Source organism: Rhinoderma darwinii, chromosome 7 (genome assembly GCF_050947455.1).
Source record: "Rhinoderma darwinii isolate aRhiDar2 chromosome 7, aRhiDar2.hap1, whole genome shotgun sequence".
In the NCBI taxonomy this organism is placed as follows: Eukaryota; Metazoa; Chordata; class Amphibia; order Anura; family Rhinodermatidae; genus Rhinoderma; species Rhinoderma darwinii.
This window is the reverse complement of record NC_134693.1, coordinates 90,532,943-90,560,935: the sequence shown is the minus strand read 5'-3', so window position 1 is coordinate 90,560,935 and position 27,993 is coordinate 90,532,943. Positions and strand designations below refer to the sequence as shown.

The 27,993-nt window shown below is 42.0% G+C and overlaps 1 protein-coding gene across 1 annotated transcript in view; it reads left to right on the top strand.

The window, feature by feature from the left end:
* The window catches only part of TAB1 (TGF-beta activated kinase 1 (MAP3K7) binding protein 1), a 130,208-nt gene extending 102,507 nt beyond the window's left edge, over positions 1-27,701 (top strand). Inside the window, exons 8-11 of the mRNA XM_075833660.1 lie at positions 11,744-11,888; positions 11,996-12,218; positions 12,307-12,457; positions 27,047-27,701. Of these exons, the coding sequence (XP_075689775.1) occupies positions 11,744-11,888; positions 11,996-12,218; positions 12,307-12,457; positions 27,047-27,257 (730 nt within the window). The 3' untranslated portion in view covers positions 27,258-27,701. The remainder of the gene's footprint in view (positions 1-11,743; positions 11,889-11,995; positions 12,219-12,306; positions 12,458-27,046) is intronic.
* Positions 27,702-27,993: the final 292 nt, after the last annotated feature.

Genomic DNA, 27,993 nt, shown 5'->3' with positions numbered 1-27,993 from the left:
CGTCGTTAGGTACTTAACGCAATTCAACGTATAGGTACGTTGGAGCGTTAAGTGGTCACTGTGTCTAAAGATTTGTCAGTTAGTTCAGACCGGGCGATCGCGGCTTTTTGCGCTGGGGATTAGTGGTGTCTAGGACGGCACCAATCCCTGCCCTGTACTTGTAAGGCAGTAGTGATGGTGCCACCTCCCCCTCGATAGCTATCATTGGTCGGTCAGCATAGACCGACCAATTGTAGCCATGGCGGGCATTTCAAACACCCTGCACCAGCTCTGCCCTCCTCATTCCGGTTAGGAACGGTGAGCAGAGCTGGTGTGATAGTCTGTGAACTGAATACTTACCCTTGCAGAGGCCTTCTGTGCGGCGATCATCCTCTTCTGCATCTTGCTGTGTGGTCACCGACTGTAATCATCATCATCATCAACTGTGCTTCTGCTGATTTTTTTTTTTTTTACCAGCGGCACTTGTGATTCCCGAATTTCCCTTTCACAGTCCCTGTTCCAGCCCCCCCAAATCTCCCCTGCCACTCTCTCCCTCCTCCGTGTACGTCCTGTGGCCGCCGATCAGCAATTTTTGTCACAGGACTTTTTTTTTTGTCTTTTTTTTTTTACAGTTTTGCACCATCTCCGTGTGTGCGCGCCCTGAGGCCACTGAGTGCTGATCAGTGACCAACATCACTAATAAGCATCTGTGGTCATTTTTTTTTCACGTAAGTTTTTTTTTTTTTTTCTGCCAGCACCATCTCTATGTGTGTGCCTTGCAGTCTCTGAGCGCTGATCAGTGACCGCCATCACTGATCGGCATTTTTGCTCATTTTTTGGCACTGTTTTTTCATTATGGCCTGTTTTTACTGCACCATTTTCTTGTGTGCGTCCTGCAGCCACTGAGTTCTGAGTCCATAATCCGCCTCAGTGGTGATTTATTGACGCAGGTTTTTTTTGGGCCTTTTTTTTTTTCAGTTTTTCTCCGTGTGTTTGCCCTGCAACCCCTGAGCGCTGATCAGTGACCACCATCACTGATCGGCATTCGTGCAAATTTTTTGTCGCAGGTTTATTTTTTGGCCTATTTTTACTGCACCATCTTTTTGTGTGCGCCCTGCGGCCACTGAGTGTTGAGTCTATAATCGGCCTCAGTGGTAATTTGTTGACGCAGGTTTTTTTGGGCCTTTTTTTATATGTAAAAAAGTTTAAAAAAAAGTTAAATAAAATATAGTTAGGTGTAGCTTGTATCTGCATAGGTAGGACATTAGGGTAGCGGTAGTTTAGGGTTAGCTAGTACATGCATAGGTAGGGTGTGAGGATAGTGCACGTATAGGTTAGCGTTTGTTTTATAATAAAAAAAATTACATAGCATTTTAGGTTTTAGCTATACAATTTTTCTAAAGTTAGTGTCAATTTACTGTAGTATATTTCTTTTACTACAGTGTTTTTCTAAAATATAGTGCTACATTTAGGGTCAGTGGTTACTGTAGCTTTATAGTTTTAGGCTGGATTCACACGAGCACATTACGTCCGTAATGGACGGAACGTATTTCGGAAGCTAATCCCAGACCGAACACAGTGCAGGGAGCCGGGCTCCTAGCATCATAGTTATGTACGATGCTAGGAGTCCCTGCCTCGCTGCAGGACAACTGTCCCCTACTGTAATCATGTTTTCAGTACGGGACAGTAGTTCCACGGAGAGGCAGGGACTCCTAGCATCGTACATAACTATGATGCTAGGAGCCCGACTCCCTGCACTTTGTTCGGTCCGGGACTTCCGGCCGAAATACGTTCCGTCCATTACGGACGTAACGTGGTCGTGTGAACCCAGCCTAAGTCTAAATTGACTGCAGTATAATTTTTATACTACAGTTTTTCTAGCACTAATATATAGTGTTACGGATTTAGCGTCCGTCAGTGACGGACATTGAGTTTTTTTTTACTGAAGTTCGTTCACTAAATTTCACATTGCGTAGCTTTATAGTTTTAGCCTAAATTTACTGCAGTAGTTTTTATACTACATTTTTTTATGCAGATTCAACGTCGTTAGTCCTGGGAGTTAGTGGGGAAGATAGTGTGGGATTTGATGCACCCACTGCTGGACCAGGGTTATCAACTTTACGTGGTTAACTTCTACACCAGCATCCCACTAGTTAAATGCCTCCCCACCAGAAATACTGCAGCATGTGGCACGGTGCGCAGAAACCAGAGAGGCCTCCCTAAAGCCCTGCTTGGCCAACGTGTCAGAAGGGGTGAGAGCAGGGCATTGTGCAGCGAGAACGTTTTGTTCGTCAAGTATAAGGACAAGCGGGATGTCCTTCTCTTGACTACAATACATGGGAACGGCAGCACCCCTGTCCCTGTACGAGGTACCACCACAGTGACCCACAAGCCAGATTGCATCGTGGGCTATAGCAAGTACATGGGAGGGGTTGATCTCTCAGATCAAGTGCTAAAGCCCTATAGTGTCATTAGAAAAACAAGGGTGTGGTACAAAAAGGTGGCTGTGCACATGGTACAGATAGCATTGTATAACGCGTCCGTGCTATCCAAATGTGCAGGCCGGACAGGGTCGTTCCCTAATTTTCAGGAGGAGATTATCAAGGTGGTTGTGTTTGAAAACTAGGAAGGGGGGGGGGCCCAAGCACATCTGCTGAAAGTTTGGGCGCCCGTATTGTACCAGGGCAACACATTGTCGGCATCGTTCCCCAAACTGCAAAGAAGGGAAGATCCCAAAAAAGGCGCAGTGTAGCAAAAGGGGCATAAGAAGGGACAAAACATATCAGTGCGACACCTGCTCCGAAAAACCTGGTCTGAGCACAAAGGATTGCTTCAAGGCTTACTACACATCTATGAATTATTAATTTTATTATTTATGTACCCTTTTATTATACTCTGATTTGCTCTTCACAACTCATACACATGCTGTAATGACGGGGGTGGGGAGACAGACAAGTGAGCTCTAATCTACCCGCCACTCAGTCCCTGCCTACTTGCAACGACCCGCCCTAGGCGACGGGGTACAACTGGGCGACGGTCCCTACGCTCAATAAGTGCACGACAGACAAACAGACAAGGGTACGCAGAGCTAGGGGGAGAAAGGGGCAGTTGCCCACGGCAACACCATGAGCAACAAGAGAAGTGAACAAGCCGAGTCAAACCAGGAGTGTACGAGGTACCAAACGCAGAGCAGAAGAGTAGTCAGCAAGCCGGGGTCAATATGAAGCAAGGACAATAGTACAAGAAGCTGCAGCAGGGCCAGGAAACCAAACGAGAAGAATCACAAGCAAAGGAGGAACAGGAAAGGCAGGTATAAATAGACAGAGGGAGTTAGCTCCGTCTGGCCAGGCTGTGATAGGTTCTCCCACTCCTAAGCCTGCCACCCTGAGTGGTGGAAGATGGAGTCAGTCTCACAGACATAGAAGCAGGTGCAGACTGATTATCTATGGGCGTTAACCCCGAAGCTGTGCCTGGCAGATCCTTTACACATGCCCCCACATTATATATTGAAATACCAGTAAATACGGCCTAATTCAAATAAATTCAGAAAAAAAAACCTGAGAGGTCAAAATGCTAATTATATAAAATGCTAATTATAAGTACCTTGAGGGGTGTAGTTTTCTAAGTTGGGTCACTTTTGGGGTGTTTCCACTGTTTTGGTCCCTCTGGGGCTTTGCAAATGCGACATGGCGCCTCAAATCAATCCTGCAAAATCTGAATGCCAATTAGCACTTCTTCCCTTCCGAGCCCTGCAGTGTGACCAAACAGCAATTTATGATCACAAATGGGCTATTGTTTTACTCCGGAGAAACTGCTCTACAAATGTTGGGGTGCTTTTTCTGCATTAGTCCTTATGGAAATGAAAAAAAATTAACCTAACCTACATTTTATTGAAAAAAATGTAGATTTTAATTTTTACGGCCTACTTCCAATAATTTCTGCAAAAAACCTGTGTGGTCAAAATGCTAACTATACCCTTAGATAAGTTACTTGAGGGGTGTAGTTTCCTAAATGGGATCACTTTTGGGGTGTCCCCACTGTTTGGGTCCCTCAGAGGCGTTGCAAATGTGACATGGCCTCCACAAACCAATCCAGCAAAATCTGAATGCCAAATAGCACTTCTTCCCTTCCGAGCCCTGCAGTGTGTCCAAACAGCCGTTTATGACCACATATGGGGTATTTTTTTACTAAGGAGAAACTGCTCTACAAATATTGGGGTGCTTTTTCTGCATTAGTTCTTGTGTAAATGAAAAAAAATCAGCTAAACCTACATTTTATTGAAAAAAAATTAGATTTTTCTGCAAAAAAACTGTGGGGTCAAAATGCTCATTAAACCCCTATATAAATTCCCTGAGGCTGTAGTTTCCAAAATGGAGTTACTTTTTTTTGGGGGGGGGGGGGGGGTTCTACGGCTTTGACACCACAAGACCTCTTCAAACCTGACATGGTGCTTAAAATATATTCTAATAAAGAGGAGGCCCCAAAATCCACTAAGATCTCCTTTGCGTCTGAGGCCTGTGTTTGAGTCCATTACCACTCTAGGGCCAAATGTGAGATATTTCTAAAAACTTCAGAACCTGGGCAATAAATATGGAGTAGTGTTTCTCTGGTAAAACCTTCTGTGTTACAGAAAAAAATGGATTAATTCAGATTTTCTGCAAAAAAAAATAACATTTGTAAATTTCACCTCTACTTTGCTATAATTCCTGTGAAGCATCTAAAGGATTAAGAAACTTTCTAAAAGCGGTTTTTAATACTTTGAGGGGTTAGGTTTTTAAAATGGGATGATTTATGGGGGCTTTCTAATATATAGTGCCCTCAAAGTCACTTTAGAACTGAACTGGTCCCTAAAAAATATAGCCTTTTGAAATTTTCTTGAAATTATGAGGACTTGCTGCTAAAGTTCTAAGCCTTGTAACGTCCTAGAAAAATAAAATAATGTTCAAAAAACTATGCCAGCATAAAGTAGACATATATAATATGTGAACTAGTAACTATTTTGTGTGGTTTAACTATCTGTCTTACAAGCAGATACATTTAAATTTAGAAAAATGCTAATTTTTACAAATTTTCTCGAAATTTTGGTGTTTTTTACAAGTAAACACTGAATGTGTCGACCAAATTGTACCACTAACTTAAAGTCCAATGTGTCACGCGAAAACAGTGTCAGAATCGATTGGATAGGTGAAAGCATTCCGAAGTTATTACCACATAAAATGACACGTGTCAGTTTTGAAAAAATATGACCTGGTCCATAAGGCGAAAACAGGCTGTGTCCTTAAGGGGTTAAATGCTACTAGTGTAATGAGGATAACAGAAATATGAAATCTGTTCCATCGGTTGGAAACAATAGTTGTTGTTTTTTGTTCTTTTTTTACCATAAACACACAAATAACTATCATAAATGCTCAAGCTCAGTAATTTTGAACATTCTGGGCAATTTTAGTACAGCAGCTGAGGTTAACATGTGAATTTTTGTGTTATATACCAGTGGCTTTCTATTAAGTAGCAAAGTAAGAAGGAGAATAGTATGTCCGCTACGGGATGGAGTAAGGCATGAAAACACATTTTAGTGTATACTCTACAACCTGGATGGACGACCAGTAGTTCCTTGACAGATCCTAAGTAGATCACTGATGCATTTAGTTTAACAATGAGGCCACTTCAGTCCACAGTTTTGAAATAAAGCAACCGTAATTCTTATTACTGAAGTTTACAGGAAACAGTGGTGTAACTACCGCCATAGCAGCAGTAGCGGCTCCTACAGGGCCCGCGGCATGAGGGGGCCCGTGTCGCCCGCCGGCACGGGCCCCCACCATGGCCGGAGGCTCCGCTAGCAGCCGCTATGGCTACTACAGCCGGACGCCACTGAACACTACGGCAGAGCAGGGAGGTATCTCCCCGCTCTGCCATTATACAAAATACATGTATCCCCTATCCACAGAACAGGGGATACATGTGTGATCGCTGGCAGCGATAGGGAGAACGGGGGACTGAAAGTCCCCTGAAGTTCTCCATCACAAACCTCGGACTTCCGGGGTCTGTGTCGACAGCTCCGGAGAAATGAATGGAGCGCCGGTGCCGCTTGTGCGCATGCGTGACCAGCGCTCCCTTCATTTTTAGTGAGCTGCGTAGACGCCGGAAGTCAGAGGTTAGTCATGGAGAACTTCAGGGGGACTTTCAGTCCCCCGTTTTCCCTATCGCTGCCAGCGATCACACATGTATCCCCTATCCTGTGGATAGGGGATACAAGTCTTTTATTAGGACACACTGTAGGTCGCATTTTTTGGGGAGGGGGGACGCTGTATGGCGTTCCCTACAGGGGGACGACCTGTATGGCGTTACCTACTGGGGGACGACGCTGTATGGCTTTCCCTACAGGGGGGACGACGCTGTATGGCGTTCCCTACAGGGGGGACGACGCTGTATGGCGTTCCCTACAGGGGGGACGACGCTGTATGGCGTTCCCTACAGGGGGGACGACGCTGTATGGCGTTCCCTACAGGGGGGACGACGCTGTATGGCGTTCCCTACAGGGGGGACGACGCTGTATGGCCATACAGCCCCCCCCCGTAGATAACGCCATACAGCCCCTTCTGTAGATAGCGCCATACAGTCCCCCCTCTAGATAATGCCATACAGCCCCCTCTGTAGATAGCGCCATACAGCCCCCTCTGTAGATAGCGCCATACAGCCCCCTCTGTAGATAGCGCCATACAGCCCCCTCTGTAGATAGCGCCATACAGCCCCCTTTGTAGATAGCGCCACACAGCCCCCTCTGTAGATAGCGCCATACAGCCCCTTCTGTAGATAGTGCCTTTTTTTACAAACCCCCCTTTTGATAAAGCCATACAGCCCCCTCTGTAGATAGCGCCATACAGCCCCCTCTGTAGATAGCGCCAATCAGCCCCCTCTGTAGATAGCGCCATACAGCCCCCTTTGTAGATAGCGCCATACAGCCCCCTCTGTAGATAGCGCCATACAGCCCCCTCTGTAGATAGCGCCATACAGCCCCCTCTGTAGATAGCGCCATACAGCCCCCTCTGTAGATAGCGCCATACAGCCCACTCTGTAGATAGCGCCATACAGCCCCCTCTGTAGATAGCGCCATACAGCCCCCTCTGTAGATAGCGCCATACAGCCCCCTCTGTAGATATCTACAAAGGGGGCTGTATGGCGTTCTCTACAGGGGGGCTGTATGGCGTTATCAAAAGGGGGGGGTTTGTAAAAAAAGGCACTATCTACAAGGGGGGGGGGGTTGTGTGACACCCAGGGGAGGGGGGCCCCAGTCAAAAGTTTGCTATGGGGCCCAGTCTTTCCTAGTTACGCCACTGACAGGAAAGCTCTGTTTTTGTTAGAATACTGACTGACGCATTCTTTCCTCTACTCAAAATTAGTTGTACTGTGAAAATATTCAGTGTTTCTGCTCCATTTTTTTTGAGAAAACATTTGCAGATTTACAGTGGGATTTGAAAATGGACGTATGCAAAATCAAAATAGTCATGTGAAAATAGGACCTTGTATAAGTACAGGGTATGGTCTAACAGGGTCACTTTTTGAGTTAAAAAAAAAAAATGCATTTCTTTCACGGTAGATCTTAGGAACCTTTTGTATTATTACAGTGAATCTCTGTCTCACCAAGGTTGCTTACCCGTGCTTTACAAAGTAGAAATGTGGTACAATTTTTTATTTTTTTTTGGAGGTGACCAGCAGGTGTATTTTTGTTATGATCTGCTGACCCCTGAAATGATTAGTCTCTTAACCCCTTAATGACCAGGCCATTTTGCGCGTTAATGACCAAGGATTATTTTTTGTTTTTTCACAGTCGCATTCCAAGAGTCGTAACTATTTTTTTTTTTCCGTCGACATAGCCGTATAAGGGCTTGTTTTTTTGCGGGACAAGTTGTATTTTTCAATTGCACCATTTTTGGATGCATATATTATATCGATTAACTTTTATTAACTTTATTTTAGGAGAGAATTGAAAATAAGCAGCTATTCCAGCATTGATTTTCACGTTATAAATTTACACCGTTTACTATGCAGCGTAAATAACATGTTACCTTTATTCTATGGGTCGGCACGATTACGGGCATACTAAATACGTATAGGTTTTATATGTTTTCCTACATTTGCACAATAATAACTCTTTTATAAAAAAAAATACTTGTTTTTGCATCGCTGCATTCCAAGAGCCATAACTATTTTATTCTTCAGTCATTGTAGCCATATGTGAGCTTGATTTTTGCGGGCCAAAGTGTGGTTTTCTTTAGTACTATTTTGGGGTACATGGGACTTATTGATTAACTTTTATTTTATTTTTTTATGGGGGGAATGGGAGAAAAGAGAATTTTGTCGTTGTTTTTTGAGGTTTTTTTGGACGCTGTTCATCTGGCGGTTTAATGAATGTGTTAAATTTATTGTTCGAGACGTTACGATCGTGGCGATACCATATATGTGTATGTGTTATTTGTTTTGACACTTTTACTAAATAAAATAATTTTTTGGGGGGGTGGTTTTATTTGATTTTTGACTAATATTTTTTTTCATAAACTTTATTGAACTGCTTTATTTATTTATTTATTTTTGTCCTACCAGGGGACTATACCATGCGATCTGCTGATCACTTATATAATGCTTTGTTATACTTAGTATATCAAAGCATTATTGCCGGTCAGTGTAAAACTGACACGCAATCTATTAGGCCTATTTTACCTGATGAAGAGGCCGGTCTGGCCTTGAAACGCGTAGTAATTAAAACAATATCTGATATTACATTTGCTTGTTTCAAATCCTCATTACTCAAGAAGGGTTTTACCAGTTAGCAGCGCCAGGGAAAATCAGTTTTTTCCTTAAACTTCTCAAATTACCATTTACCACTGGACCCTTTGGATCCGGATCGGAACCCAGACTGCAGCAATATTTAAAAACACGCTTTCAAGGATGTTGTGCTCCTAGCACAACCAACCAGGTCAGCAGAACTGATCACCTGTCTGTGGCCTTTTTACTATATCATTTGATGCACTATGTGCGCTTTGTGTTGTTTTTTCTCCTCTACTGTTTAATGCCTCTGGCATGGCCTAATAGGCATTTGTGAAGGCAGACCTGGGGGCCTTTGTTTGGCCAACGGCGCCTTGTGCTTTCTTTGCGGGGGCGCCAAAGGGGTGACAGAGGGAGCTCTCTTTGATTCCGGCAGTTGGGGCAGGAGCCAGGGTGTGTATAACAGCCGTGCTCCTGCCGCTGATCGCGCGGGTGCAGTGGCAGTACCCACGCAATCAGAGGACGGATATATCCGTCCGTATGCGAGAACTAGCACCTGCATAGGACGGATATATTTGTCCTTCGTCGTTAAGGGGTTAATTGAGCTAGATCCATTTATGTGCCAATGGGTCACATAGCAAATAAGTGAATATTGTCTCTTGTCCGCTCAGAACGTACTCTGCCTTTACATATGAATAGGTACAAAAATTACTGCTAAATTAGTAAATCCATTCATTTTAATTCAAAGTATGGATTTTAAACATTTAGCCGCTTCCAGATGGTCCTCTATTATTGCATATTTATCACACTGAATGGTTTCATAGGAAGCATGAGACAAATGAATCAAAGTAAACAAAAGGCAAATGAGTCTCGCGAGATCAGGGCTGTGCCGTCACTTACTCCCACAGTTCCTTCACCGGAGCGACGGGACAATGACCAGACATCGCCTCCAGCCGCCCCTCGCGAGATCACGCTGTGCTGTGACTAAAGATAGACATGAATGAAGAGAAGTGTATGACGGTGATTGGTCAGCGTCATACACTTTTCTTTACAACTCCCTCTTGGTTAAAGTTAAAAAAAAACGCCCAGTTGGGCTTTTACAAAAAATTAGCATAAATGTTAAAATGCTCATAACGTTGTCCCTAATAAACATTTAAAAAAACAAAAAAAAACACAGTAGTTATCAGCATCAAAGCATTTATTAGATTAGATAGGAGATAGAGAAGTATGAAACTGGTGACAAAGCCTCTTTAAATGCAATTTTCCAAGGTGCTCTGTACACTATAGGTCAGTAGCCTGGTCAGTAATCAGGTAAAGCAAAATGGCTACATGTTCCTGAGCTGTACTGAGGAAATTGACAAAACAACGCCCCCCCCCCCCATCCTTGACATCGCTCAGTGCTATGATGCTATTGACTGAAGCTGTACCTCATAGACGTCTTGCTCTTCCCACCTCTGCATTAACTTTGTTTTGAATAGGTTTGCACATAATACTGAAAGCGGTTTGTTCCTTTTTAACTGTTTCCTTCTGTATTTGGACTGGAAATCAGGAGGAAATAACTGAAAGGGAGCAGAGAGCCCTCAGCATTCAAATGGAGTGTCATAATGATGGCGGCTGCGCGAAAATCACGCAGCCCCGCATCATATGCTGCTGCCACACGGAGCTGTTAAGTGGTTTTTGCGCACGCAAAAACGCCACGCTCGTGTGAACCCAGCCTAATGTGCAGAGTGCATGCAGGGGGCAAGCAGAGCAGGTAATCTCTGATTTAAAGCTTCAGCAAACTTGCATTTTAATGTCAAATCCCATGACAACACACCAGGAGGTTGACCCTTGCCCTCTGTTGGGCCATTGAGCACCGCAGGCAAAAAACGCAGCGAAAAATGTTTTCTCTGCCTCCCATTGATTTCAATGGGAGGTAGAGACTGAACCGCAGCAATATAGAGCATTCTGCTTTTTTTTACCACGAGCGGCTAAAAGCGCCTCTGAAATCAATGGGAGACTATTTCGGACATTTTTTGGTTCTGATTCCGACGCGGTTTTCACGTCAACATCAGCGCCGTAAAATTCTGTGTGAACTGACCTTTAGACTGATTTATTTAAACACCAAAGTCATCTGAAATAAGAAGCTCACACAGAACTACCAATATATCAGAAGTAAAGCATCTTTGCAAAAAAAAAGTGGGCTAAACGTTCTCAACCACTATGTGAAAGACTAATCTCAAATTATTAAGTGTTTGGTTGTAATTTTAGGTAACAAGCAGTGATTTCTAAAAGCAGCAGTTATTTTTTCACATGGGGATATGGACGTTAAATAACGGAGTTTTTTGCAGGCGGAAAATCTGGCTCAAAATTCCGTTTGGAATCATGCCGATTTTCGCTGCGTTTTTCACCCGCGGCCATCGAGCGACGCGGGCATAAAACGCCGCAAAATACGCTTTCTCTGCCTCCCATTGATGTCAATGGGAGGTCAGAGGTGTAACCGTGCAAAGATAGGGCATGTCCCTTCTTTCTCCCGCGAGCCGGTTTTACCGCTCGCGGGAGAAAACCGCCTCCGCCTCCCATTCAAATCAATAGGAGGCATTTTCGGACGGTTTTTGGCGAATTTTGCGGCGCAGTTTCCGCGTCAATCTCCGTGTGAACCCAGCCTAATGGTTAAAAAAATATATATATTTTAGTCACGTTCCATTTATTAAATATTACATTTTATCTAAAGATCAGAAAACATTCAGTGTGACAAATATGCAATTATTGTGTTAATTTTAAAAGGGGATAACTACTTTTTTCTTTTTTTTTTCAACTACATTAAAATTATTCTTATAGGACAACAGTGCATTAAAATACTAAAGTGCTGGGTGGGGCTGCAGTGTGATTTACAGCTGTGCACTGGATCTTCCTGTCCTGCTTTGCTACTGTCCTGTGTTGCTTTATTTATGTCTACTTTGTTCTAAAGTTCATTAGAAGTTCATTTCATTCGCTTCATTGCTTGTTGTGCTCTTGTTCTCAGTGCAGCCAAATCTAAGCCCATCACAGCAGAGCCAGAAATCCATGGGTGCCAGCCACTGGACGGTGTAACAGGCTTCCTAGTGCTGATGTCAGAAGGGCTGTACAAAGCTCTAGATGCTGCACATGGACCTGGACAAGCAAATCAGGTGTCGCTGATACTTTTATTTTTTACATTTTATTCCTACCTTTTCTTAACAAATTTTTAAACAGTTTTTTCTTTTACTATGATTAATTCTCTCATTTCAATCTAAAGGAGATAGCTGCAATGATTGCCACAGAATTTGCCAAGCAAGTGTCTCTGGATGATGTTGCTCAGGCAGTGGTGGAAAGAGTCAAACGGATTCATCATGGCACCTTTGTCTGTGGTGGAGAGCATGCCAAGTTCTGTACCAAACATGAGGACATGACCCTACTTGTCCGTAACCTGGGCTATCCTTTGGAAGAGAATCACCAGACTACTCTTACTCCTAACGGGGGTTTGTGACTCTTTTTTTTTTTCTAACGTATTTGTTTTTTTTATTCATCCATCTATATCGTTTATAAACTTACCTGTTCTACTTTTAGGTGGTCGAGTATACCCGGTGTCTGTGCCTTATTCCAATGCACAGAACACTAGTAAGACCAGTGTCACACTTTCGCTGGTTATGCCATCACAGGGAACAATGGTGAATGGTACTCACAGCAGTTCAACGCTGGATGGAACAACTCCAACACTGTAAATATCACCTTACTATGAAGAAACAATGAAAATGCTTAATTTTAAAAAGGTTTTCTAAGCTATATCAAAATGAGGGGTTTCGAGATCTAAAAGGGAAGTTTATTACTATTTGTTTTAGTCATTTACGGACTCCTAGAACATTTTATAAAGGTCAGAAAACCCCTTTATTTTGTGCATATAAGGAGGAGTATGGAAAATGTAATTTTTAAAAAAAATTACATGAAAGATTGAGATAGATGTAGAGGAAGATGTATATCTCCCAGGCAGTGTGTGTATAAGAGGTTTGCTTTGCATATAATAAATATACTCTGTATTACAACAAATATTTAGATTTATGCCTTATTCACACGACAGGGTCCCGCCCGAGTCCGAGTGTCGGCCGATAAAATCGCCCGTTTTTCCTGGCCGGTTTGCATTAGTTTTGCATCTGTTCCAGGCCGGGCAGATCTGGACAGTGACATCAGGGGCAACTCCTGAAGGGGAATCCCCATGTGGCCGGTGATTCCACTTCAGGAAAAGCCCCTGTCTTCTGTGTCAATTTATGGACACTGAACGTTACTGGCTTCGCCTGGTGTGGAATCCCCGGTCACAGAGTGTTCGGGGATTCCGCTTCAGGAGTTTCCCCTGATGTCATTGCCCAGATATGGACAAAGACATCAAGCGCTCTGTGCAGGAGCGGAATCCCCGAACACACGGGGATTCCGCTCCTTCAGGGAGCTAAAGTGGGGCTAGCACATAGCAGAGCAGGGATATACCTCCCTGCTCTGCTATAGTGGCGTCGCTACAGTAGTAGTAGCAGCAGCTGCTAGCGGCGCCATCGGCCATGGAAGGTGTCGCCGGGCCAGGGCGCTTTTAAAACAAGCAGGGGAAGGGAGCCAGCGCAGTGCTCCCTTCCACCTGCTGTACACCCCGGCCCTGCCACACAGTGTATAAACTTAACTCCAGCGTACAGCCATTCGTCCGAATGGCATCAACTCCTCCTCCTCACATGCACTCTGCGCTGTGAGGAGGGAGCGAGCGACGGAATACATGGCCATCACTCGGGACACATTCCGGTGATGGCCGTGTATTACCCAGCCCCATAGACTTCTATGGGAGCCGGGCGGCCGGGTACCCGGCCGAAAATAGGACATGTCCCATTTTTTAACGGCCAGGTTTCCCGGGCCGTCAAAAAATCGGTCGTGTGAATAGCCCCATTAGGGGACTATTGTTCCTACTGCAGCCGGGTGACGGCTGTTTTATGAACGGCCGTCACCCGGCCGGGAAACCCTGTCGTGTGAATAAGGGCTTAGAGTGAGGGGAACCTAAGGCCCTGTTCGTTTTTTTCCGCAAATTTTGCAGCGTTTTTTTTTACTAATTTTTCGACATTTTTATTTTTATTTTTTTTTAACCTCTTTCTTCAACGGGCAAAGGAAAAACTGCTTGCCTTTTTTGTATAAAAAAATGCCATTCGCTGCGTTTTTTTCCATCTCCCATTGATTTCAATGGGGTTTTTGAGGCGGAAAACACCAAGATAGGGCATGTCGCTTCTTCTTCCCGCAAGCGTTTTTTCCGCTCGTGGAAAAAAAACGCCTCCACCTCCCATTGAAATCAATGGGAGGCAATTTCAGAATATTTCTTCTCAAAAAACACGTAAAAAAAACTCTGTGTGAATAGGGCCTAAAATACTCTTTAAAAGGGTTTCTCAGTTATAAGAAATTGATGGCCTATCCTCCTATCCAGATCGTGGGTGTCTGACCCTCTGCATACCCGCCGATCAGCTGTTTTTAAGGGGCCGCTGCGCTCATGCGAGTGCTGCTTCCCCTTTTATTCTGGTCACTGCTTATACTGTGAATTGTTGACACACTTGTAGGGGCAGTTCACAATATTACAACTGGGGTGACGAGAGTCTGATCCCCACCGATTAGGTGTTGATGCCTATTCTGAGGTTAGGCCATCAATTTTTTATTACTGGAAAACCCCTTTAAGTCTTTATCGTTGTGGCCAATTCCGTCAGATTTGATGGGAGGAATGGCACTGCTTGCAGTACAATTCTAGGTGTCAAAATTACCTTAAAGTACCTTATTGTATGTCAATCGGGTCCGTCATGCACCATTGGTGTCCGCCATACAACGGGACCGAAAGAGTGGCATGTCTCTCATGAGAACAGAGCCTAACTTTGTTTTTGCCAATATCAAATTGCTTCCATTACTCAGTGTAATATACAGTATAAATTAGGAAAATTGGTTTCTCTGCAATAATAATAGTAACTAATAATCTTTATATAGAGCCAAGCTATTCCGCAGCACTTTACAATTTAGAGAGTACAGGTAATACCAGATATTACGTAGTGACAAAACTAATCAGCAATTCAAACACGAGGAGTGAGGTCCCTGCTCACAAGAGCTTACAATCTATGAGGATATAGGGGTGACAGAAGATGTAAAAAGTGCTTGTTTTGTACAATAATCCAGTCATCTTTCATAAAATGGGTGGAACACATAAAGCTGCATGAGCCAGTCAACCAGCCAGTATCTGCAGGAGATAGATATGAAGTGCATTAGGGTGCAAGGAGTGTGCGGGGGTACGGTTACATGAAAGGGGTCAGGACAGGTGCTGGTGACTGTTGTAACGGAGTGGGGTAAAGAAAGGAGGCAGATTTGGCAATGTGATAGTCCTGTATCTAAAGATGTGTTTTCATGGCATGCTTAAAGGGGTTTTCCAACATAGTTTTATTAAAGGGGTTGTCCAAAGTTGACTCAAATTTTTTTTTTTAAAACATTCTAAGCAGGAAATGAATTTTAAAACATTTGCTGTTAAAAATGTTTAAAAATTCATTTCCTAAGTGCCTTTTTTTTAGACTTGATAACTCAGCAAGTGCTGGTTATCTTTTGTAAAAAGGGGCGTGAGCGGCTCGATGTCAATCAAGCCGCTCCGCTCTGCAGTGTGCGCGCTCCCGATGTTGCTAGATACTGTAGTTCTAGCAACATCGGGAGAATGTTCGTCTCAAGCGGGCATGGTAAGCCCGATTGAGACGAACTTACCGTGAATGTCATCAACCCTACAATACACTACACTACACTACACTACACTACATTACACTACACTACACTACATTCACCCCGTTTCGGCAAACAACTTCTCTCTCCCCTCCTGTCACTACATGTAATTTGTGTACCCGCCGCACCGGTGCTGCATCAGCACACGGCAAACAACTAAAAATATATAAAAAAAATAGCTCTGAACGGTCCCGTCACTTGCCATCTTCCTTCTTCTTGGCGCCGCCGTTCATAGTAACAATGCGTTGTGGCACACGTGATTACGTCATCTGCGCCCACCGCTATGTTATTGTGAATGGGAGCAGTAAGAAGAAAAGTGACGGGACCTTTCAGCTCTTCGTGGGAACGTCTTAGGTGAGTTTATTTTTGTATGTATGTTGTCATGTATGTGTATATTTGTATGTATGTATGTATGTATATGTATGTTTTCTTGTATGTATGTTGTCATGTTTGTATGTATGTATGTTTGCTTGTATGGATGTTTGCTTGTATGTATGTATGTTTGCTTGTATGTATGTTGTCATGTTTGTATGTGTATATGTGCATGTATGTGTATATGTGCATGTATGTATGTTTTCATGTATGTATGTTTGCATGTATGTATGTTTTCATGTATGTATGTATGTTATGTTTGTATGTGTATATGTGCATGTATGTATGTATGTTTTCTTGTATGTATGTTGTCATGTTTGTATGTATGTTGTCATGTTTGTATGTGTATACATGTATGTATGTTTGCATGTATGTATGTTTGCATGTATGTATGTTTGCATGTATGTTTGTATGTATGTATGTTTTCATGTATGTATGTATGTATGTATGTTGTCATGTTTGTATGTGTATATGTGCATGTATGTTTGCATGTATTTATGTTTTCATGTATGTATGTTTTCATGTATGTATGTTTGCTTGCATGTATGTTTGTATGTATGTTTTCTTGTATGTATGTTGTCATGTTTGCATGTGTGTATATGTGCATGTATGTTTGCATGTATGTATGTATGTTTGCTTGTATGTATGTTTGCTTATATGTATGTTTGTATGTATGTATGTTTTTATGTATGTATGTTTGCATGTATGTATGTATGTATGTATGTATGTTTGCTTGTATGTATGTTGTCATGTTTGTATGTGTATATGTGCATGTATGTTTGCATATGTATGTATGTTTTCATGTATGTATGTTTGTATGTATGTTTGCATTTATGTATGTTTGCATGTATGTTTGCATGCATGTATGTTTGCATGCATGTATGTTTGCATGTATGGATGTTTGCTTGTATGTATGTTTTCTTGTATGTATGTTGTCATGTTTGTATGTGTATATGTGCATGTATGTTTGCATGTATGTATGTTTGCATGTATGTATGTTTGCATGTATGTATGTTTGCATGTATGTATGTTTGCATGTATGTATGTTTGCATGTATGTATGTTTGCATGTATGTATGTTTGCATGTATGTATGTTTGCATGTATGTATGTTTGCATGTATGTATGTTTGCATGTATGTATGTTTGCATGTATGTTTGCATGTATGTTTGCATGTATGTTTGCATGTATGTTTGCATGTATGTTTGCATGTATGTTTGCATGTATGTATGTTTGCATGTATGTATGTATGTTTGCATGTATGTATGTTTGCATGTATGTATGTATGTTTGCATGTATGTATGTATGTTTGCATGTATGTATGTTTGCATGTATGTATGTTTGCATGTATGTATGTTTGCATGTATGTATGTTTGCATGTATGTATGTTGTCTTGTTTGTATGTGTATATGTGCATGTATGTATGTTTGTTTGTATAAATGTCTGTATGGCCATGTATGATACTGTCTGCTGGCGCCCTGTATCTAAGCCAACTTTGCCGCAGGCTTCTATACATGGTATAACAGTCAGTATCACACATGAAAGTGAAACTAAGCCTACGACAAGTTTTATTTTATTTTTTTTCTTATATTTTTTATTTTTTACAGGTTTGGTGTTTGGACTACTTCGGTTTCGAGGACTACTTAGATGACGCTTTTTTTTTCATCAATAAAATGGTTAATGAGGGTTGTGTTGGGGGTGCTTTATTTCAATAAAATATTTTATCTATGTCTTTGTGTTTTATTTTCAAGTTTTATTACTATCACTTTAGTAATGGCCGCTGTCTGAGTGACAAGGTCCATTACTAAGGGGAGGCTTAGTGTTAGCCGGTACAGAGGCTAACACTAAACACCATTATTACCCCGGTACCCACCACCACCAGGGGTGCCGGGAAGAGCTGGGTACGATCCAGTACCCGACCATCTGTTGTGATGGTCGGGCCCTGGGGCGGCCGCAGGCTGGTACTATGAGGCTGGAAAGGGCCAAAAACAGTGGACCTTCCCACCCTTGTAATGCTAGGCTGCTGCTGCTGTGTTGTATATGGCTGGTTATAAAAATGGGGGGGACCCCACGTCATTTTTTTAAATTATTTATTTATTATTTTTATTAAAAAGACATGGGGTTCCACCCAATTTATCATAACCAGCCACAAACACAGTGTTATTAGCCTGGGAATGTACTAAACCAGTGGCCCCTCCCACCCGTGTAATGCCAGGCTGCTGCGGCCTTGTATATGGCTGGTTATTAAAAATGTGGGGGACCCAACGTCTATTGTTAAATTTGAAAAAAAAAACGACGTGGGGGTCCCCCACATTTTTATAGCCAGCCCGATACAACACAGCAGCAGCAGCCTAGCATTACAAGGGTGGGAAGGTCCACTGTTTTTGGCCCTTCCCAGCCTCATAATACCAGCCTACGACCGCCCCAGTACCCGACCATCACAACAGATGGTCGGGTACTGGATCGTACCAAGCTCTTCCCGGCACCCCTGGTGGTGGTGGGTACCGGGGTAATAATGGGTGGTTAGTGCTAGCCTCTGCATCGGCTAACACTAAGTACCGCCTTTATAATGGACGCTGTCAATCAGCCAACTACCATTATCTAGGCACTAATAAAGTTTGAAAAAAAAACACAAAGACAATTTTTTTTTATTGAAATAAGAAATCCCCAACAAAACCCTCGTTAACCATTTTATTAAAATTTTCAAAAAACTTAGATCTACGCAGTAGTCCAACGAATCGAAGACGTAGTCCAATTGGTACATCAAAATCTGCAACAACATAAAAAAAAGTTATCAATGTGAACAATACCGATACTTATACTCACCTACACACACACAAACAACCACACACAAACATGTACACAAACACATATAAACACACACCCATATATTACATAAACAAATACACACAAACATACACAAACACACACATATACACACAAACACATGTACACAAACATATACACACAAGCATATACACAAACACACACATATACACAAACACACACACATATACACAAACACATATACACAAACACACATATATACACAAACACACACATATACAAAAACACACAAACATATACACATGCACAAACACACCCATATATACACAAACACACACACACAAACTCCAAAAAACACACATATACACACAAACCTATACACAAACACACAAATATACATATACAAAAATACACAAACATACACATATGCACAAACACACCCATATATACACACACACATATACACACAAACATACGTACACAAACACACCCAAATATACACAAACACACACACACACACCCATATATACACAAACACGCCCATATATACACAAACACACCCATATATACACAAACACACCCATATATACACAAACACACACAAACACACACAAACCTATACACATATGCACAAACACACACACATATACACAAACACACACATATACACACAAACATATACACACAAACATATGTACACAAACACACCCGTATATACACAAACCCACACATACAAAAACACACACACACACACAAACATATACACACAAACATATACACAAACACACCCATACACACACACACACACACACACACACATATACACAAACATATACACATACACACAAATACACCCATATATACACTCACACATAAACACACACACAAACACACATATACACAAACACACCCATATATACACAGACACACACACACACAAACATATACAGACTTCTCCTTGCGACGGGTGCCTTCCACTGCATCTTCTGCGCATGCGCCGAGATGCGCGTTCACGAGCAAATGACATCCTCTGCTCAGGGCGCAGAGGATGTCATTACGCATGCGTGGCCACCGCTAAAGGTAAATAGCGGTGGCCGGGAACCTAGGCAACGAGCAGGATACAAAGAGGGACCGACCGCAACTTCAATCAACGATATCAAGAAAACGACATCGCTGGACGACGGACAGGTAATTAGAATTCTTCTTATTTTTACATGGGGGAGCTTTATAGCTCCATTTATCAACTTGGGACAACCCCTTTAATTTAACAAACATTTGTATCTGTTACTAATCTTCAACCTATGTTACCTGTTTTTATGACTCAATTTCTTGAGGTCATTTTCCAGTTGGTTTACTTCGCTATTTTGCTGTGGCCGGCCGTTTCCTGTTGTAAATAAAGACTACAAATCCCATCAATCAAAGCACCGATATTTCCTACCCTAGTAGTTTCTCTCCCTGCAGATCCTGTGTCTCCCCCCGCTGCGCCTCTGTGTCTCCCCATGTCACTCCACTCTGCCCCCGTGTCTCCCCTTGTCTCTCCCAGCACTGCCCCTGAGTCTCTCCCGGTGTTCAGCGCTGCAGCATACAATGGCGCTGAACATGCGGCGAGTATGCCAGTGTGTCTCCCCGCTCTGCCACTGTGTCGCTCTGCCCCTTTATCTATCCGCTTTGTCCCTGAGTCTCTCCCTGTCTTAAGCACCACAGTATACAACGGCGCTGAACACGGGGAGAGCATGCCAGAGATCAAGGCCCCGCGTGCCAGCTGTGGTACGGGTGCCGGAGGTTGCCGAACCCTGGAATAGATCATGCGTGTTGGTCACAGTGTGTATCAACCACGCATGCTCTGAATAGGAGTAAGAGAACATGGTACAACCCCTTAACATAGTGTACAGTTACGTCATTTATGTAATTATATAAGTTTAAATTGTATTCTAAAGTGAATAGGCAACCAGTGCAGTGACTGGCACATTGTAGAGGCTATTGTGTAGCGATCGGTCAAAAAGATGGGTCTGGCTGCTGCATTCAGAATAGATTGGAGAGGGGAAATGTTAGTGAGGGGAAGACCGATTAGCAATGTGTTACAGTAATTAAATAGGATCTACACTTTCATCAAACTTTTGATATGTCATAGAGACATATCAAAAGTTTGGATCGGTGGGGGTCTGGGTGCCCGGACCCCCACTGTTGATTAAACGAAGGTGCAAATGCACTCAGCTGAGCACTTTTCTCCTTCAGCTGTGATCAGCCCTCCTTATCAGGCTGAAAACGACTCCTAGAACGTCTGTGTAAGGGCCCATTCACACGAACGTGAATAACGTCCGTGTGCTGTGCATGGAAATCACCCGCAGCACACGGACCCATTTATTTCAATGGGGCCGTTCACACAAATGCGTGAGTTTTCACGCAGCGAGTGTCCGCTGAGTGAAACTCACTGCCTGTCCTATATTGGTGCGTTTTCACCTTAGCTTCCCTTTCCCTCACCATTGAACTCAATGATGACGGAAACCTAGCTAAAGTTTTCCATTTGTCACCGTTGTGACGGGGTTCCATTGTTCTTGATGGAACCAATAGCGCAGTCGACTGCGCTATTGATTCCGTCAATACGACAGAACCCTGTCACAACGGTGACAGACAGAAACCATTAGCAAGTTTTCCATCACCATTGAGTTCAATGGTGAGGTAGACGGAAGCTGAGGTTTCCGTTTGCCTTTCCGTTGAGGGGTTAACCCGACGGAAACCTCCGATGGAAACCTCCGATGGAACCCCTCAGCAGAAAGTGACGGTGATGTGAACACTTAGGATAGTTTCTACAAAGTGCAGAAGCCAGATAGTAAGGGATCGAGAAGAGAGATAGCAGATTAAGCTAGAGTTGAACAAGCGTTCCAGAAATTTAGAGATAATGGGGAGATTAGAGACCGTTTGGTAGTTAGCAGTGCAGGACGGGCTCAGAGATTATTTTTTTTTTCAGTCTTGGGTTATGTTCACACGTATAAAAAGAAGTGGCTGAAAATTATGGAGCTGTTTCAAAGGGAAAACAGCCTCTGATTTCAAGGTGTTTATGAAGATGAAAAAAGGAAGGTTCTTTTAATTGGGACTTTTTTTTTTTCGGCTTTTATTTTTATTTTTTTAAGGTGTTTTTCATAGTATCAATGGAAAATCGGCTCCAAAAACGTCTCAAGAAGTGATGTTCTACTTCTTTTTACAAGGTGTTTTTTTTAAATTCAGCAGCGTTTAAAAAAATACACCTCATGTGAACAGCACAGCACATTGGATTCAATGGGAAACTGCTTGTAGGCATTTTGCTAGTTTTTTCCAGGCATATTTCAAGGCGTGTACGCTCAGAAATACGCCTGAAAAAATGAAGTGTGAATGTAGCCTTAAGATTATAGCAGCATGTATAAGGTCCAGTTCACACAGAGTTTTTTTTTATGCGAAAACCGCAGAATCAGTGACAAAAAAAACAGCCGAAACCGCCCCCATTGATTTTAATGGGAGGCGGAGGCTTTTTTTCCGCGGAAGATTTGAGCTGCTCACGGTATAATAATAAGCGGCAGATGAAGCGTTTTTTGCGACGTTCAATGGCAGAATGTGCAAATCGTGGCAAGGGATTGGAGGCGGGTCAAAATCTGCCTAAAAATTCCTGAAGGCATTTGGAGGTCGATTTTTCTGCCTACAAAAAACTTTGTGTAGATTTCGGTTTGTATGATGGGTAGGTATATCCTAAAGAGGCAGAGAATTGTTGAGAGTAAAGGAGTTAAAGGGGTTGTCCCAAGTTGATAAATGGAGCTATAAAGCTCCCCCATGTAAAAATAAGAAGAATTCTAATTACCTGTCCGTCGTCCAGCGATGTCGTTTTCTTGATATCGTTGATTGAAGTTGCGGTCGGTCCCTCTTTGTATCCTGCTCGTTGCCTAGGTTCCCGGCCACCGCTATTTACCTTTAGCGGTGGCCGCGCATGCGTAATGACATCCTCTGCGTCCGGAGCAGAGGATGTCATTTACTCATGAACGCGCATCTCGGCGCATGCGCAGGAGATGCAAGGAGATGAAGTGGAAGGCACCCGTCGCAAGGAGAAGTCTGCGCTCCGCTAAAGGTAAGTGTGTGTGTGTGTGTGTGTGTGTGTGTTAGTCTGTGTTTGTGTATATATGGGTGTGTTTGTGTATATGTGTGTGTGTTTATGTGTGAGTGTATATATGGGTGTATTTGTGTGTATATGTTTGTGTATATTTTTGTGTTTGTGTATATGTGTGTGTGTTTGTGTGTGTGTATATATGGGTGTGTTTGTGTATATGTTTGTGTGTATATGTTTGTGTGTGTGTGTGTGTGTTTTTGTATATGTGTGGGTTTGTGTATGTGTTTGTGTATATATGGGTGTGTTTGTGTACATATGTTTGTGTGTATATGTGTATATGTTTGTGTGTATATGTGTGTGTGCTTTTTTGGTGTGTTTATGTGTGTGTGTGTTTGTGTATATATGGGTGTGTTTGTGTATGTGTGTGTGTGTGTATATATGGGTGTGTTTGTGTATATATGTATATGTTTGTGTATATGTGGGTTTGTTTGTGTACATGTGTTTGTGTATATGTTTGTGTGTATATGTGTGTTTGTGTATATGTGTGTGTGTTTGTGTGTGTGTTTGTGCATATGTTTGTGTGTATATGTTTGTGAGTTTTTGTATATGTGTGTGTTTGTGTATATATGGGTGTGTTTGTGCATATGTGTATATGTTTGTGTGTTTTTGTATATGTGTGTGTGTGTATATGTGTATATATGGGTGTGTTTGTGCATATGTGTATAGGTTTGTGTGTATATGTTTGTGTGTGTTTTTGTATACATGTGTGTTTGTGTATATGTGTGTGTGTTTGTGTATATATGTGTGTGTGTGTGTGTGTGTGTGTGTTTGTGTATATATGTTTGTGTATATGTTTGTGTATATATGGGTGTGTTTGTGTACATGTGTTTGTGTATATGTTTGTGTGTATATGTGTGTGTGTATATGTGTGTATGTGTTTGTGTGTTTATGTGTGTGTTTGTGTAATATATGGGTGTGTGTTTATATGTGTTTGTGTATATGTTTGTGTGTGGTTGTTTGTGTGTGTGTAGGTGAGTATAAGTATCGGTATTGTTCACATTGCTAACTTTTTTTTAATGTTGTTGCAGATTTTGATATTGGACTACGTCTTTCGATTCGTCGGACTACTGCGTAGATCTACGTTTTTTGAAAATTTTAATAAAATGGTTAACGAGGGTTTTGTTGGGGATTTCTTATTTCAATAAAAAAAAATTGTCTTTGTGGTTTTTTTTCAAACTTTATTAGTGCCTAGATAATGGTAGTTGGCTGATTTACAGCGTCCATTATTAAGGCGGTACTTAGTGTTAGCCGATGCAGAGGCTAGCACTAACCACCCATTATTACCCCGGTACCCACCACCACCAGGGGTGCCGGGAAGAGCTTGGTACGATCCAGTACCCGACCATCTGTTGTGATGGTCGGGTACTGGGGCGGCCGTAGGCTGGTATTATGAGGCTGGGAAGGGCCAAAAACAGTGGACCTTCCCACCCTTGTAATGCTAGGCTGCTGTGTTGTATCGGGCTGGTTATAAAAATGGGGGGGACCCCCACGTCGTTTTTTTGTAAAATTTAACAATAGACGTTGGGTCCCCCACATTTTTAATAACCAGCCATATACAAGGCCGCAGCAGTCTGGCATTACACAGGTGGGAGGGGCCACTGGTTTAGTACATTCCCAGGCTAATAACACTGTGTTGTATGTGGCTGGTTATGATAAATTGGGTGGAACCCCATGTCTTTTTAATAAAAATAATAAATAATAAAAAAAAATGACGTGGGGTCCCCCCCATTTTTATAACCAGCCAGATACAACACAGCAGCAGCAGCCTAGCATTACAAGGGTGGGAAGGTCCACTGTTTTTGGCCCTTCCCAGCCTCATAATACCAGCCTGCGGCCGCCCCAGAGCCCTACCATCACAACAGATGGTCGGGTACTGGATCATACCCAGCTCTTCCCGGCACCCCTGGTGGTGGTGGGTACCGGGGTAATAATGGTGTTTAGTGTTAGCCTCTGTACCGGCTAACACTAAGCCTCCCCTTAGTAATGGACCTTGTCACTCAGACAGCGGCCATTACTAAAGTGATAGTAATAAAACTTGAAAATAAAAGACAAAGATATAGATAAAATATTTTATTGAAATAAAGCACCCCCAACACAACCCTCATTAACCATTTTATTGATGAAAAAAAAAGCGTCATCTAAGTAGTCCTCGAAACCGACGTAGTCCAAACACCAAACCTGTAAAAAAATCAAAAATATAAAAACAAAATGAAATAAAACATGTCGTAGGCTTACTTTCACTTTCATGTGTGATACTGACTGTTATACCATGTATAGAAGCCTGCGGCAAAGTTGGCTTAGATACAGGGCGCCAGCAGACAGTATCATACATGGCCATACAGACATATATACAAACAAACATACATACATACATACATACATACATACATACATACATGCAAACATACATGCACGTATACACATACAAACATGACAACATACATGAAAACATACATACAAACATACATGCAAGCATACCTACATGAAAACACATACATGCAAACCTACATGCACATATACACATACAAACATGACAACATACATACATGAAAACACATACATGAAAACATACACACATACAAACATGACAACATACATACAAGAAAACATACATACATACATGAAAACATACATACATGAAAACATACATACATGAAAACATACATGCACATATACACATACAAACATGACAACATACATACATGAAAACATACATACAAACATACATACATACATGCAAACATACCTACATGAAAACACATACATGAAAACATACACACATACAAACATGACAACATACATACATACATGCAAACATACATACATGCAAACATACATACATGCAAACATACATACATGAAAACACACATACATGAAAACATATACATACATACATACAAGCAAACATACATACCTACAAGCAAACATACATACAAGCAAACATGCAAACATACATACATACAAGCAAGCATACATACATACAAGCAAACATACATACAAGCAAACATACATACAAGCAAACATACATACATGCAAACATACATACAAGCAAGCAAACATACATACAAGCAAACATACATACAAGCAAACATACATATATGCAAACATACATACATGCAAACATACATACATGCAAACATACATGCACATATACACATACATGCACATATACACATACAAACATGACAACATACATACAAGAAAACATATACATACATACACATACATAACAACATACATACAAAAATAAACTCACCTAAGACGTTCCCACGAAGAGCTGAACGGTCCCGTCACTTTTCTTCTCCCATTCACAATAACAGAGTGGTGGGCGCAGATGAAGTAATCACGTGGGCCTGATATGATTACGTCATCTGGCCACAACGCATTGTTACTATGAATGCGAGCGGCGCCAAGAAGAAGGAAGATGGCAAGTGACGGGGCCGTTCAGAGCGCCGTTAGAACGTCTTAGGTGAGTTTATTTTATATATTTTTAGTTGTTCGCCGGGTGCTGATGCAGCACCGATGCGGCGGGTACAAAAATGTAGTGACAGGGTGGGGGAGGGAAAAGTGGCTTGCCGAAACGGTAGTGTAGTGTAGTGTTGATGACATTCACGGTAAGTTCGTCTCAATCGGGCTTACCATGCCCGCTTGAGACGTACATTCTCCCGATGTTGCTAGAACTACAGTATCTAGCAACGTCGGGAGCGCGCACACTGCAGAGCAGAGCGGCTTGATTGACATCGAGCCGCTCACGCCCCTTTTTAGAAAAGATAACCAGCATTTGCTGAGTTATCAAGTGTAAAAAAAAGGCACTTAGGAAATGAATTTTAAATTTTTTTTAACACCAAATGTTTTCAAATTAATTTCCTGCTTAGAATGTATAAAAAAAAAAAATTTGAGTCAACTTGGGACAACCCCTTTAAGGTTGTGTTCAGAGAGCTGGAGAGGAGAATTAATATTGCCTGAGCACAGCTGCAAGCAGACCAGATCAAGAGAGTTCCCGTCTTCATGTGTAGGAGAATCAGTAAGTTGTGAATGGCCAAGGAAAGAGATTAAAGATAAAAACTGAGAGGCAGATGAGGAGATTAGGTTATCAATACTGTAATATCTAGGATATATCACACAATTACATAGTATAATGTGTTCTTCTTGATCTGTCTTTGCATTACGGTTCAACATGGATCTACTGGTCAGCTGTACAGCATATCCATTGTCACCTTCTTCTAGCCACCATTTAATTTTTCTTTGTTTTTATCTAGGCAGTCACCTAGTGCAACTCTCCAGTCCACCAACACTCACACTCAGAGCAGCAGCTCCAGCTCAGATGGTGGGCTCTTCCGTACTCGCCCATCACCATCTCTTCAGCCAGACGAGGATGGTCGGGTAGAACCTTATGTGGATTTCATAGAATTCTATCGACTCTGGAACATGGAGCATGGTGATCCCACAGCTCTAGTCACGGCTCAGTGAGCTAGATATTAAATTGTGGTCACCTTTTCCGATGATCATCTGTTGTAGTTTTACATCATATATTGTAAGCATCAAGAACGTGGCCTTATGCAGAAAAAAGAAAAAAAAAAAAAAGGACTGCTGTGTAGGCCAAGTGAACTGGTCGCCATGAGACCATTGCATTTAAGATGGTTTGGTTGTTCTAATATACTCTTGGAGGACTGGAGGTTCTAAATGAAATGGGTCTGTCAGTAATTTTGACGCTATGGCATTGTATGTAGTTCCCAAGTGTAGGGTGTTTTGTGTATATTTTATTCTCTGTTAGTTTCTGCTGTTCTCTCGGAAACCAATGCACTGTCTTTTGTTTTGGTACACAGGAAGATTCACATCTCCAGAGTTCATGACCATTACCTATGTCATGTATTATTCTTAAATTAAGGAGCAATAAATATATTATTAACCAGGGTTTTACTCAAGAAGACAGATTTTTCTTTCAATAAGGATACATTACAGTGAACTCAGATTAGTTTATTTCTTGTTTTCTTTGGTTAGAATATTGAAAGGCCGCAGGCCAATATGAGCAAAACTAATTGATGCTGCAGTAAATGGTTTTTTTTCTTCCAGCATCATGAATTCTAACTAATAATTAAATGTTTGACTATGAAAAGGTATAATTTTACTTTACACTGAGACTGTACTGCTTAGGTCGTCTTTAATTAAATCCTTTCACAGTCACAGCTAGGCTTTTTTTCCCCAT